Source organism: Mastigoproctus giganteus, chromosome 12 (genome assembly GCF_048544385.1).
Source record: "Mastigoproctus giganteus isolate SK-2022 chromosome 12, ASM4854438v1, whole genome shotgun sequence".
NCBI classification, from domain to species: Eukaryota; Metazoa; Arthropoda; class Arachnida; order Uropygi; family Thelyphonidae; genus Mastigoproctus; species Mastigoproctus giganteus.
In genome coordinates, this window is record NC_143586.1 from 53,309,274 (window position 1) to 53,324,036 (window position 14,763).

A 14,763-nucleotide genomic window follows, 5' to 3' on the forward strand; every position below is an offset into this window, starting at 1 on the left:
TATTCACCTCGATTCCCGTCCAACAGGCCGTGCACTGCGCCAGAAGGCTCCTTGAGAGCGACTTAAGCCTCCAATCCAGGACGTCACTATCCACTGATGACATCTGTACCGCCCTCAACCTATGCCTCTCTAGCAGCATCTTCACCTTTGAAGACTCACTCTACAAACAAGTACATGGCACTGCTATGGGTGCCCCTGTCAGTTCCGTAGTAGCTAACATCGCCATGGAAGATCTGGAGAAGCAGATACACCAGAACCCACCTACACCTATTACAACGTGGTGTAGATATGTCGACGATATTTTTACCATAATACCACGTGGTTCTGAAACGGTACTACTAGAATACCTCAACTCTCTATCCAATTTCATCAAGTTTACCGTAGAATCAGAGGTGGACGGTTCGCTCCCGTTTCTGGACGTGCTAGTGCATCGCGTAGGCCCACATCTAGAGACCTCAGTATACCGCAAACCCATGTGGTGCGGTCAATTCACCAACTACGGGTCCGGCCACGCTCCAAGCCATCTCAATAGCACTGCCCGCACCCTGTTCTCCAGGGCCTGGAGCCATTCCAGCACCGACACAATTAGACGTAACGAGATCTCCCGTGTGAAGGCGGACTTAACCAGATGCGGTTATCCATCCCATGTACTAAACAGATGCTTGTTACAGGCACAAGAGCTTACTTCCAACCCAAGACCTCCGAAGCAAGTCGGCATATCATCCGCCCACATTCCGTACTATCCAGGAGTGTCAGGACGTATCTCGAAGATCCTGAGAAGTTACAACATAAAATGTGTACAATTACCAGGTAGGAACCTACGTTCACTTGTCTCCAGTGTGAAGACCCCTGTCACACCTGTCTTACGCAGCAATGTAGTGTACCGTATCACCTGTAGGGCCTGTAACAGTTGCTACGTAGGTGAGACATCGAGACGTCTCCAGGATCGCCTCACGGAACACGACAGAGCAATCCGGCTTGCCGAAACTGACCAGTCCGCGCTTGCAGAACATTTTTGGGCTACCAACCACGATCTTGACCCCAAGCGCGACTTTGAGATAGTGGACCACGCGCGACACTTTCGCCACCGCCTATGGCTAGAGTCACTAAACATAATGAACAACCCTAAGGCATTAAATCGCCAGAAAGGCATGCGTATACATCCAATCCTGGAGACAACCGTTTTATTGATGGATGATCACTGGCGCAAGGCAGCACACGTCCGTGCTACAACAATGACGAATGAGTAACGTGCCACAGTTTGCTTGTAATGTATTTAAAAATTCTGTCAGTTGAGAAAGGGACACGAGTTCCGAAAGCTTCTGGAAATATTTTATTTTATTTTATTTTACTGGGTATACTTTAAATAAATATCTGTTAAACTATGGACCCCAGTACTCCAGGCCCATTTGTCACTAAGAGAAATTGTTAAAAAATTTTATGCTGGCAAAGATAAACGCTTAAACAACGGCGGATATGGGGGAAACCGTGGATACCGCTAGTAACCTACCAAAACACTATGTCACTATAACTGAAATGCATTAATTTTATAAAAAAATTAGTTAAATATTACTGTCATGAAAATGAATAACGGCTTGGTTTTTTTTATTTTATTTTTATTTTTTTTTTTTTTGTTGTCGTTGTTTTTGATGAAAACGAACAGAGTCACAGATTCTTCTTCTTATTATTATTATTATTAATAATAAGAAGACTCTGTAACTTTGTATTATACCCATGAAAAAATTTTGTTGTTCGGTTAGAAATATCGATTTCAGTTATGGACTAATACCGGTTTTAAAATATATGTAAGGATAATGCATTCCCTGTTTACTAAAAAGTTTTCGGAATTCCAATTTATTTTTCTAGTTTGTACTTCAAGGAAAACTTCTCTGGTAGATTTTGGCTGAATTGAAATAGATGGTGCGATAAGCAGGAAGAGTTGTAAACAAGTTAAAAACCGGTTCTTTAATAGATTGATAAGGAAGTAGCAGTTGCGGAATTTATGGCACATACACTGAGTGGCCACTTTATTAGGTACACATCCCAGAGTTGCCGTGGGGCACCAAATTGAAATGGGAGCAGTTTTTTTTTTTTTTTTTATATATATATATATATATATATACAACTTGAGGCCAAAAAATAACATAATTAGAGTCAGCTTTGATATTATGCACTCATTTCTTAACTTTGTATAATACTTCCAATTGACTATCATTGTAATTGCACTGTCAAAATAACAAAATGCTGTGCAAACTAAGACATTATTGCATCCTACTAAAGTAAACTTTTTTTTTTTTTTTTTTTCTTTTTTTCAATTGTAACAGTTACATGATTGGATAGTGCTGCAATGTCCCTTCACGGCCAAAACGCCAGGGGTTATTGTCGTCACGTGTTCTTACCGTGCTGTATAAAGCAGGTGTGCAGTAGGGAATGCTGTATGTATGCAATTCAAGTGACTATGGTAGTGAGCGTCAACGCGCCGATATGAGTATCTCGGAAAGTGCAACCTTGTTGGGGTTTTCATGTGCGATCCTATCTCGGGTGTGTAACCATGTAACATCCTGCTAGTGGCGATAATGTGGTAGCAAAGAGCTCGTTAATGCAAGAGATCGATTGAGGCTAACAATTCTTGTGCGGCCTAACAGAAAAGCTACAATCGGTCATTATAGCCCAGGACAACAGCAGAAACCGTTCAGGTGTACGTTCTCAAGCCACAGAGGCACTTTAGAACGTACACCTCATCGTACCTTGCCACTAATGGAGTATTACAGCCGAAGACTTAGGATCTCGAACACCAACACCAGACAGTGGAGGACTGGAAAAGCGTCTGGTCTGATGAATCCCGGTTCCTGCTATTGCACATTGATGGAGAACCAGAATATAGCTAACCAGCACGAGTCTATGTAGCCAGGTACCAATAGTGCAGTGTTGTTGGTTGTGGTGGCTGTGTAACAGTGTTGGAAATGTTTTCTTGGCGCACATTTGGCCCCCTGATACCAGTGGAGCACCATTTGTATTCTGCAGGTTATCTGGAAATTATTTCCGACCAGACGTATTTCTTCGTGGCTGCAGTATATCTATTTGTGAATAAGTTATTCCAATAGGATAACTCTCATGTTCCTGAATCCACTCTCATGTTCCTGGAATAGAACTACTGTAGTTCTAGGAACATGAGAATGAATTTAGCTTACTACTGTGGGATGAGGTTGAACGAGCTCTTCGGAGTAGAGATCCGCTGCCATCAAAATTTCAACAAATGTGAGGAACAATCGAGTTGGTGTAGACCGACTCGTGGCGGATTCCTTATGGTACGCTTTCGACACACAATTGGCTCCATGCCATGACGAATCTGGGCTGTTCCGAGGACCAAAGCGATCTCTTTGTTAATTACATAGGCATACCTAATAAGATGACACTCAGTGTATTCTTGGGTATCAGAAGTTTTACAAGAAAATCAAAGATATTGAAAGGAAGCGTCGTGATAACTATGTTGTAATTTCAATAGACTTCATGTAAAATCTATTTGAAGATTTTACACGAAGCTGTGAATTTATCTTTTTTAGTATTCACAACTTCAAAAATTAAAAATCAGACTTTTACTTATATTATGAGAGTATTGGAAGGAAAGCCTCCAATGAAGCCTTTTCTTTGTAGGAGAGCTACTTGGAGAAAAACATTTCAAACAGTCAAAAAGATTTTTTTTTTTCTGACACTCGCGCTGACCACAACTGACAACGTATAGTAAATTGATGTGGTTTTTGTTTACATTTTTACCATATAATAGGGATTTTGGAATTATTAAAAAAGAAACTGTGTCTCCTTAACTTAGACCAAGCCATGATTAGGTTGTTGATGCAAAATCCGCGTAATGCGTATTGATTTTGGAATTATGTTGAAGACACTAAAAAATCTAAAAATTTAAAATTTTACTGCTTTTCTGTATTATTTCTAATAAATAATTATATATTAAAAATTTAATGTACTTTTTAATGCAAAATTATATTTCATCCAACACAGCATCATATATATATATACTGTATATACAGTAGCAAATTAAGGTCGGTTGAGGCTCCGGGCGCAGAAGAAAATATTGGGCCCCTTAAAAAAAAGAGACAGGGAAAATAAAAATACATGTTAACCATTTTTTTAAAATAAATAAAAAAATATTATGTACTATTAATGTTTTATTTCCAATAAAATTTGAATATAATATATGTATAATATAATTAATAATAGCATAATAATAATCACAAAGTTTGAACATACTAGTTCAACTAATTTGTTGGGGTTTTGCGTATAACGTTGGGGTTTTGCGTGGGCTCTTCAGAAGTCGGGGCCCAGGGCGCGCGCCCGATGCGCCCGCCGTTAAATCCGCCTCTGTGTATATATATAAGTATATAGTAAGATTGTACCCATACGCCTTATTGTATTTGAATAACAATAAAAAAAGTCCCTTTTGGGGTGGGGACGGAATTCATCCTCCACTCTTCCAAGGCCCCTATAATTTTTGGAATATCCTCTTTGGATTACCAGTCAAATTTTTCTAATACGATACACGTAGGTGTTTGGACTGTTTTCATTTCACGGCTGAAAGTTAATTTGTAAAAAATAAAAAGCATATGCACCCAATACATGCTGTCAAGAAAACAATTGTACACTATTCTGTTGAAATTGAATGAGGTTAAAGGAGTAATAAAAATGATAAACCTCATGTCACAGAGAGACCAATCAGATCAAAAATTCACTGACGTCTTTCAGATATCTCCGCCCGCTGCCCCGCATTTATCGCGAACGGTCGAGAATTATTCCAAAAATTCTAGCATAATCGATATTTCTGAGGCTATATTTTTTATGATGTAGATAGATCAAATGGTAGTTGAAAGAAAACCAAAATTCACATTGACATCGCATCACAGATTGATACGATCCGATTTTGTTTTCGGCGCATCCGATTATATTTTTGTCCTTTTAATTCTTAGTTTTCGGATAATTCTGATTTATTTTTATATATAAATTCATTATACTATGATAGTACTATTTTAAGAATAAATAATCGTCATCAGTTTAAAGCAGTAAAACTAGTTAAAACCTTGCGCACAAAAAAACGTCCTCGTTGGGGATGATACAAAATATAAGTGATGTCGGTATTTTAATTTTTTTTTTTTTTTTTGGAAAGATGTTAAATTCGGATAAATACTAATAAAAAGAATTATGAACTATTAGTTTGTTTTTTTATTAGCACTTAACTACTTTCTGATCCTTAAACAACGGGCTATCCAACCTTTCCATGAGCCGTGTACGCATTTCTGCTTGTTATTCAAAATGGCTCCAACGCTAAGCTCCGCCCATGATCAGAAAGATATATCAATGGCCTGACGGAATGCAACTACTTCGGTATAACATACGCATCCGTGTGCCGTAGCGTTACTGCATCCCGTTTGTGTCAGCGTGACTTCAGATTTTGTCATAAAATGGGCAATAATCAAAAAGTTAAAAAGTCAGATATCGGCAGTGCAGCAAAGATTTATCTTTTCCTCTATAATTTATCTCAGTTGTTGGGGTAAGTGTGTTAGTATCTGTATTTATGTAAGTTAAAGTTATTAAAATAATTTAGAGAAGATAAATAATGTCATAAAATGATATATGAAAATCTATGAAATTGAGACTAAAGCAATTTAATAAGTTTCGAAGGGCAACAAATAGTGAACATAAGGTTACCAGCCATTTCCAGAATTTGAATATCTACCTCTAGTTGTGCCATATTTTTAAAATCTGTCTGGAAAGGTAAATCCAAAGGTACACATGTACTTAAGGTTACTCTGTTTCCAGGTCAATATTTTACACTTTTACATCATGAGTTCATACCAAACGGTCAAGTTGGCATATTCGCTTACCAATTACATGGCAGCATTGGCGTGAACGTCAGCAGTGGAACTCGAGTGTGGTAAATGTGATCTCGGCCGTAACCTTACTCATTCTAAAGTCACGCATTTGCTGTACGTGCTGATTGGAGTAAAGAAAAGACTCAACTGAATTTATGGTTTATTTTAAATGGAGTTAAGTAGCCTCCGATAACTTTCTGCAAGGACAAAATTTACGAGGGAAAGGTCTGGGCGCGTTCGCTACAACTAGACCTTGCTAAACGAATTTGAAAAATCTTTTCACTTTTTCTCAGATATTTGAAATGTTCAAACATCTGCTTCATAATTTGTGAACAAAACTTGTAGAAAGTGATAATGAAGAAGGTAACATTTCAATAAATTCTTGTATAGTTTAACCAGTGGCATAATTGTCGTGCCGCGAAACTTGGAAGTGAGAAGGGGAAGGATTTGCGAATCGGATTGTTCATTTAAACAGTGCGCCCTGTTTAGGAATTCCTAGGGGAGGGAAGCAGAGTGCAATGAAATGGGCCCAAAAATATACAGCTAGTTCAGTGGTTTTCAACCTTTTTAACGGTACCCCTAAGTAATTTATTTTATTTTGCGGCACCCTTACTCAATTTTCTGCCTGTTAGAGCCGATTCTTTCCTTGTGTGTGTATATATATATTAAAAAATATGGTAGTTATTACAATAATATAATTATAAAAATTTACATTTCATAATACAAATTTTATATATAGTATGTAATAATTTTATTCTTTATATAGAGGTAATAAGTAAACGTCAATTATAGATCACCACAAATTAAAAAGATACTGTACACCTTTTTTATAAGGAAATAAATATAAATTTTAAAAAATAAGTTTAAGTAACTTAAACCCAAATTACGTGGCACCCCGGTTGAAAACCACTGGTCTAGATTCTAAAACAGCGTTTCCCAAACTGGGGCACACAAACCCCTGCGGATCCGTAGACCGGTTGCAGAGAGTCCTAAAAACGGACCCTCTGGAACTGATGAAATTATTCGTTCTGTGTATAGCAAATTGATGAAAAAGTTTTTATTATTATATATTCTTATTTATGTAAAATAGAATAAAGTTTGAGTTGTTTTTAATATTACTTTGAATTTTCTTTTGAGAAAACCCAGTGTATACACACATTAAAAACGTTATGTTGCGTACACACACGTGTGTGTGTACGCAACATAACGTTTTATATATATATATATATATATATATATTAGAGTCCACAAACTTTTTTTTTTTTTTTTTTTTTGAAGGGGTACGTAGATCTTAGTAGTTTGGGAACCACCGGTATAGCGGTTCTGGGACAGCGATTCCCAATCGGTGGTTCGCGAAAGTGTTAGAGGGGGTTCGCACTAAAAATTCTATAATGGCGTCTGCTTAGGTTTATTTACATAGGTATATTATTGTAAATTACAAAATATATACATAATAATAAACAATTAAATTAAATTAAATTAAATAAAAAGTAAAGAATTGCCAAAGAAAGAAACCACAATTCCTTATAATTAGTTTACTATCTTACAGTATATCATGTTTTCCATACAATTTTTTTTTTTTTTTTTTTTTTTAATTCTCCAGCACCATTGTTATAGAACTCTACGTGGCTTCTAAACCTTTTGCGTGCGGGTGAAAAATTGAAGTTGCTCCTCTGAATTAACATAACCTCCTTGCCCAGGGGAGGTAAGGCCGAGTTGAATTAACAACATAATCTTGCCGAATGTGTGGTGATATTCCTGCAAAGGTCCACTCTGAATGATGTTGATGTTGGTAACAATGCAGTTATACTTGAGGAGGTTTTTTATTTTTTTTACCATAACTTATAAATCACTTTATTGTCTATGTTTAACGGAACGCTGTTCAATTTAGCTTCCCTAATAATGAAGTTGTTAATAACTTCATTATTAGGGAAGCTAAATTGAACAGCGTTCCGTTAAACATAGACCATACTTTTTTTTTTTTTTTGTAGCCAACGATTCGAACGTGGGATTTGTAACTAATAATGAGAATGACGAATGATTAGTAATCTAGAGATTTCGTTAGTTCATTCAAAATACGACTGATAGTGAAATTTCGGCTAGTTTAATTCAGCAAAAAAAAAAAAAAAAAAAAAATATATATCTATCATCTGGAAAAAGGAGATATTTGTAAGTGAATAAAATTTAAAGTATATATAAATGTATGATAATTAATTAATACGCATTAATATTAATACAGCATCTTTTTGTTTCCTCCAAATTTTACCCCAGGGGCTCACATGTGGTGAGTATGGGCTTGGCACACCCAGGATCCTGAGTTGGATTCCCTTCTCTCACTCTCAGGGTAACTCAAATTTTTTTTTTTTTTTTTTGGGCTGGTGCTGCATAAGCCTCAGGCTTCCTTGCACCATATGGCTATTAATAATAATAATGTTTTCTCCAAATTCGGGAAAATAATAAGTAGAAATAAGGAAGCAATCTGTTATATTCCAAACATCTTCATTTTCTGAAGAGTAATATTTAATTTTGTAAGTCTATATTTTTAGGAGAAATAAAGCTAGAAATTTGACAAAATGTGTATGCGCTAGAAAAATTTCTCCCTTATTTGAAATTGTCATAAAACAAGTTAGTCAATGTGCACATTTCTTTGTATACCACGCGCGTTTAAAAAACAAACTTCCGTGTTTTAATAAAAACACTTTATTGCACGCATGCAACACGTGACAATATCACGTTTTTCTATATACCGAAGGACTAAAAGAGTATAATATTATGCTGAAAACTTGTCAGTATGATATTTTCCTTGTAGAACAATGCTTGAGCGTCTGAAAAATAAAATTTCTGTTAGTCCGATTTTAAAAAAAACGTAGTGTACCTTATTTGATAAATTTCTATATTGTAAAAATCATGACACTAGCGTACCAGCGTTGGGGGGGGGGGGGGGGGCGAATGGTTGTTAAAGGTTCCAGCGTTCGTGAATCTCTCCAGGTTGTCAGAATTTGTAGTTTGGTACTGATTGTACTGGTGGAGTGTTTTTACAAAACCTCACCACGAGTAGCTGAAATAGTTCTTTAAGAGGACGTTATTTAGTCTTTATATTTTGCACAAAGGTCTGGGACAGCGGTTCCCAATCGGTGGTTCGCGAAAGTGTTAGAGGGGGTTCGCACTAAAAATTCTATAATGGCGTCTGCTTAGGTTTATTTACATAGGTATATTATTGTAAATTACAAAATATATACATAATAATAAACAATTAAATTAAATAAAAAGTAAAGAATTGCCAAAGAAAGAAACCACAATTCCTTATAATTAGTTTACTATCTTACAGTATATCATGTTTTCCATACAAATTTTTTTTTTTAATTCTCAAGCACCATTGTTATGTACAGATACTTTTTTTATTTTTAGAATCTATAGTACTTAGCCGTGCATGAGTTGAAAGAAGATACTTGTTGACATTAGACTTTAATTTCTGTTGATTGTAATTTTCAGGAAATGTGTACAAAGGAAGGTTTTTCCAGAAAATGGAAACTGAATGAAGAAAAGTTGGTTCTGTGAATTTAAACTTGGACAGTAAAAAGATGTTGACTGGTTGCGGCACTTGTTCAGATTGCTTTGAAAGAGAGCAGAAATTACAGAAGCCAATTCAGAAGAACAGTGCCCGTGGAAGTATCTGTAGTAAAGGCATGCAGCAGAAACAGTACAGTCTATGAGACACAGTGGACAGACTGTTAGAGATGAGACTGTTTGCGCTGGTAGCACAGTGGTATCATCACTGTCCTCCCCACACTGGGTGGATAAGGCCCAAGTTCGAATCCTGTTGATGATGCAAGGAATTTTAATGGGCTTTTTTTACTCCGTGGCTGAGTTAGTTGGTCTCAGGCGTAGATAGCAAGGTTTTTCCTCCAGAAACTGGAGGTTTTTTTTTCGTCTAGCAAAACAGGCAAATAAACCAGAGAACGCAATTTACAGACACAATAAATATATGGATAGATGTAATCATTTACGGGTGACTCTAATATCATAATTTGTGTGTGTGTTTTTTTTTTTTGTTAGAGGTGAGACTAACTCACAAGTGCCTCCGTAGCCAGGTGGGAAGGAGCAGCAGTGCGTAGCACACGCTTCTTGATTAGACCGGGGTTCGAGCCCGTCACCACCAAATATGGAGGATGCGGAAAGGTCAGGGAATGACCACCGCATATCCCGGAGCAATATGGCCTTAGTTGCTAATGCTCCTAAAAACCAAACAAACAACATTCCCTCTTTTGAATGGAATCTTGAAGCCTGAGAGAGGTTTTGGGAGCACTGCCCCAGACGTGGGAACAATATTCCGTGGTAGGCTGGACTTTGCGATTTCTACATAGTCAACAACAGTTTGGAAGAAAAGTAACACCAAGAGAAAAAGAGAACCAAGTTTTTTAGATGCAGAGGAAGCAATATTTGTAATGTGCTTTATGCCAAGAGAGATAGAAGTCAGGGTAACCCCCAAGATCTTGCCTAGAAATTGGAGTGTCTCAAAGATAAACATAGGAGCAGAAGAATCCTTTTTGCGAGATATAAGACAGGACTGAGTTTTAGAAGGATTGAAATTAAGTTATCTTTGCCCCACTACCATTACCTGGAGATCAGCATTTAATGAAATGGTAGTGGATATTTGAGAAGTTTAAGCAGGGTAAGGTTTCTCAAGGTGGAATGCAATGTGCTATCGTCAGCAAAATTATGGATAGGATTTCTAGTCAGTGGAAGAAGGTCATTAATATACAAGAGGAAAAGAGTGAGAGCAAGAACTGAATCCTGGGGAACACCAGCATTAGTGGAGTACTTAGAAGACAGCCATTGAGCAGTGAGAGATAAAACTGCATACCCAATTACAAAAAACAGCTGGCAAACCATAGGATGGAAGCTTATTTAGAAGACCTTTATGCCAAACACCAAAAAACCTTAGATGTCAAGAGAAACTGTTTGTGTTTCACCGAACTTTTCCATTGAACTTGTCCGTAAATAGGTAACATAAGCCAGAATATCACTAGTGGATCGACACTGACAGAATCCATATCGTTGATCAGACAGAATGTTTCTAGATAGTTTGAGTTGGTGGTTAATTGATTTCTCCATTACTTTAGAAGTAATGGCAATGAGACGATAATTGGATTGGAGGGATTTGTCACCCTTTTTAGTAATTGGTTGGATAAGAGAAGTTTCAAGCAGAAGGAAAAACACCTTTAGGATAAGAAAGTGAAAAAAGCAGCAAAGAACAGAAGTAAGTTCACAAGCTCAGGTTTTGAGAACAAGTAGAGAAATACCATCAGGACCTGGTATTTCTTAGCATCAGATTCATCAAAATCCTGACTTCCTTTTGATGGAAGACCACAGGTGGCATTGAATGGAGTGTACTGGGAATGGTTTGAGGTGATTTACCAAGATCATCAATACATGAGTTGGAAGAAAAACAGGATGCTAGCTGGTCAGCTTTATCTTTGGCTGATGTGGCAACAGAACCGTCTGGTTTTGGCAGAAGTGGGAACAGAGATGGACAAAAATTGCAGCCAATAGTTTGGCAAGAGACCACAATGGTCGGCTACCATTGGACAAGAAACAAGTTTTCTTTTCTTAGCCTGTTTGAAATTTAGTTTGGACTGATTAATAACTGCTTTATAAATGATACTTGAGCATAATTTTTATTATTATGCTATGTCACTTATAGAAACATAGTACTGGAAATATTTTATAATAAAAATTTCAGAAATATAAGATTTCAGAGAATATAGGCTTAGTGGTTCATTTTAAAAATATTATGTTGAAAGGAGTTCGCTAAAAAAAATTGAGAGAGGGTTTGTGATAAAACAATTATGTTGAAAGGGGTTCACGAGTCAAAAAAGGTTTGGAACCGCTGGTCTAGAAGAATATTCTAAATAGGTGTTGAAATTTTGAAAAGGATTAGATGTACTGTTCCAGATTTATTGCAATGCTTCTGTAGAGGGGAATTGGGGGCTATGAAATCAGAATTAGATCTAAAATCTCTTCAGGGACCAATGAAATAAGTTATGAAAGTATAGTGTCTAACTGACTTTATTTGCTTACTTATTTGCCAAGGCAGATTATGAGAAATCTTTGCTTATTTTAACACTGTTTGGAAATGGATGAACCATATTGGGGCCCCTAGGTATGAATGGCGTAACTTGCTGGCATGATGTAGATAATGACATTGACTAACTGGCATAATTGATTATGGCATCAATAGTTATGCCATCAATGTAGATGCAAGGTATTTATTTAGCTGACAAGCTAAATATTTTGCATCCACATTCACTCGTGAAGAAGTTTTTTAGGGATAGGAATATCAGGAGTATACCAAGTTATAACTGGGAGCTAAGTGACTTTGTAATAACTGTGAATAAATTGGAAAATAAATTGAAGTTAGGAGTAAATAAGGCATCTGGGACAGAAGAGATCTATGCAATTATATTAAAAGCAGCAGCAAAAGAGGCAAGTAAAGCTTTTGACCATAATGATGGGAGTGACTTTGGAGTGAGTTTTTCCAGTTCACAAAGGAGGAGAGTTCAAACGTTGAAGTGAGTAATTGCAGACCTTTATGCTTGACCTCTGTTCCAGCAAATATAATGGAGTCACTGGTTTAAAGAAGTAATGCAGGACAATCTATACAGGAATGCAGTTATGTAGCAGTCAGATGTAGTAATGGTGCAAGAGAGCAAACTTATATAGCATCAGCCAAAAAAAAAAAGCTTCACCCATCCCTGCCCTCCAAGAATTTGTCCAATTCTCCCTTGAATTTATTCAACCATCCACTTCCACAACAACAGATGGAAGCCTGTTCCAGCAATCAACCATCCATTGGCTGAAGGCAAACTTCTGCTTATCTATCCAGCAACCAACCTTCCTCAGCTTGAATTTATGTCCCCTCATGTGTATAGTCTCTGCAAGTGGAAGCATGCCATTAATATTTAGCTTACTCAATCCATTCAAAGCTTTAAACACCTCACTCAGATCTCTCAACATGTTTCTGGTCTGAGACACTAATTTGCAGAACTGGTCTTTCTACGTAAGAGCACCATTTGTTCCTTTCACCAATCTGGTTGCCATTCCAGCAGATCTGCATCCTTACTAAAGTGAAGCCTCCAGACCTATATACAGTACTCAAGGTGTCTAACCATGACCTTATAGAAAGGGATAATCACCTCCATATCCCTACTGGCAAAGTTCTGTATATCATTGACAAAACACAATGACCTAGTCTGCACTGCTCAGAATTTCATATCTGACTGCACAGTTACCTTCAGGTCTTTTTCATTCTCCACTACCCTGAGTGTAGTACCAGACAGTTAAGTTACTGCTACCCATGTGCAGTACTTTGCATTTGTTAATGTTAAACTACTGGTTGCAGTAGCTTGTCCTGATGACTGTCATTAATCACCCTACCAACCTTTGTGTCATCTGCAAATGTAGACATTAAAACTGATATACATTCATCAATATCATTTGATAAATATTGAAAACAAAACAATGAACGCAGTACTGAATCTTGGAAAATGCTGCTAATAATATTAGTCCAGAAAGAGAAGTGCCCATTAATAACCACTCTGTCTTCTTCCACTTAGCCATCCCTTTATCCAGGGGCAGGCTGTCCCGAGAGTGCAATGCACCCAAGCACCAGCATTCAAGGGATGCCTGAACACCTGAAACTTACACATGAAAAAAATTAAGGGGGAGGTGCCAAATTTCAATTGGCACCACATACCCTAGGAACACCCCTGCCTTTATCCATAGCAGTAACTTGCCCTTAATGTCACATTGCTCCAGTTTGCACATCAGTCTTTTATGTGCAACAATATCAAAAGCCTTCCTTAAATCCAAGTATATGATGTCCAAATTAATTTTTGCATCCAGTTCCTTGGTTATTATTATTAGTTACATGGTGCAAGGAAGCCTAAGGCTTATGCTGCACCAGCCAAAAAAAAAAATCCCGAGTTACCCTGAGAGAAAGAAATAGAAGGGAATCGCCAAGAAAGAGAAGGATGATGATATCCAGCTCAGGACCCTGGGTGTGCTAAGCCCATACTCACCAGATGTGAGCCCCTGGGGTAAATTGCATCAAAGTAATCTATCAGATTGATAGAAAACATTGTCCTTGACAAATCCATGCTCTGATTGCAGTATAATTGCATGCCTGTCCAAATGGTCTTGCATTACTTCTTTAAGCAAGCTTACACGGCATCAGCCAAAAAAAAAAAAAAAAAAACCCATTTCATCCATTCATTTGCTCCAAATGTTTGTCTAATTCTAGATGCAAAAAATACTTTTGACATAATACAGCAATACCTTGCTTAGCAAAGCCTCAGGCTTCCTTACTTCATCATAAGGCTAATAATAGCCTAGACACTTATTCTACATATGCTGCGTTGTCATAGCCTAGTTATGCGTACATATATACTGCAGTGCCAACTCTATTGTCTCGCATGCACATATGCCAATAGCTCATCTCAGGCAGTTAGAGGCAACATGCAACGGTGTTCAGTATTTTTAATTCCATCCTGACGAGATGACGTCATTGCTTTTCAAACTTTTCATTTCACAATTTACTTTTTACCCCTTTAAATAAGATTGAAAATATCTGCATTTTGGTTAGAAATTACTGCCAACAACATGCGTTCTGTTTGGTAGCATAGTTTGCCCCATTTGGCAAATGATTTTGCTGGTTTTGAATTGCAAATTCAGACAATTGCCGAAGATATTGTGAAAATCAGAAAAGATTTGGGATTTGAAACTGTGGACACTGCCAATGTATGTGACTGCATTGACTCGCATGCAGATGACTTGGATGATGCAACTCTCCTTGAAATTGACGAGCAAACTGCATAATTTA

The 14,763-nt window shown here is 37.2% G+C and overlaps 1 protein-coding gene across 1 annotated transcript in view; it reads left to right on the forward strand.

The window, feature by feature from the left end:
* The first annotated feature begins 5,375 nt into the window (after positions 1-5,375).
* The window catches only part of Hacd1 (3-hydroxyacyl-CoA dehydratase 1), a 66,660-nt gene continuing 57,272 nt past the window's right edge, over positions 5,376-14,763 (forward strand). Inside the window, exon 1 of the mRNA XM_090385600.1 lies at positions 5,376-5,560. Within this exon, the coding sequence (XP_090241726.1) occupies positions 5,472-5,560 (89 nt within the window). The 5' untranslated portion in view covers positions 5,376-5,471. The remainder of the gene's footprint in view (positions 5,561-14,763) is intronic.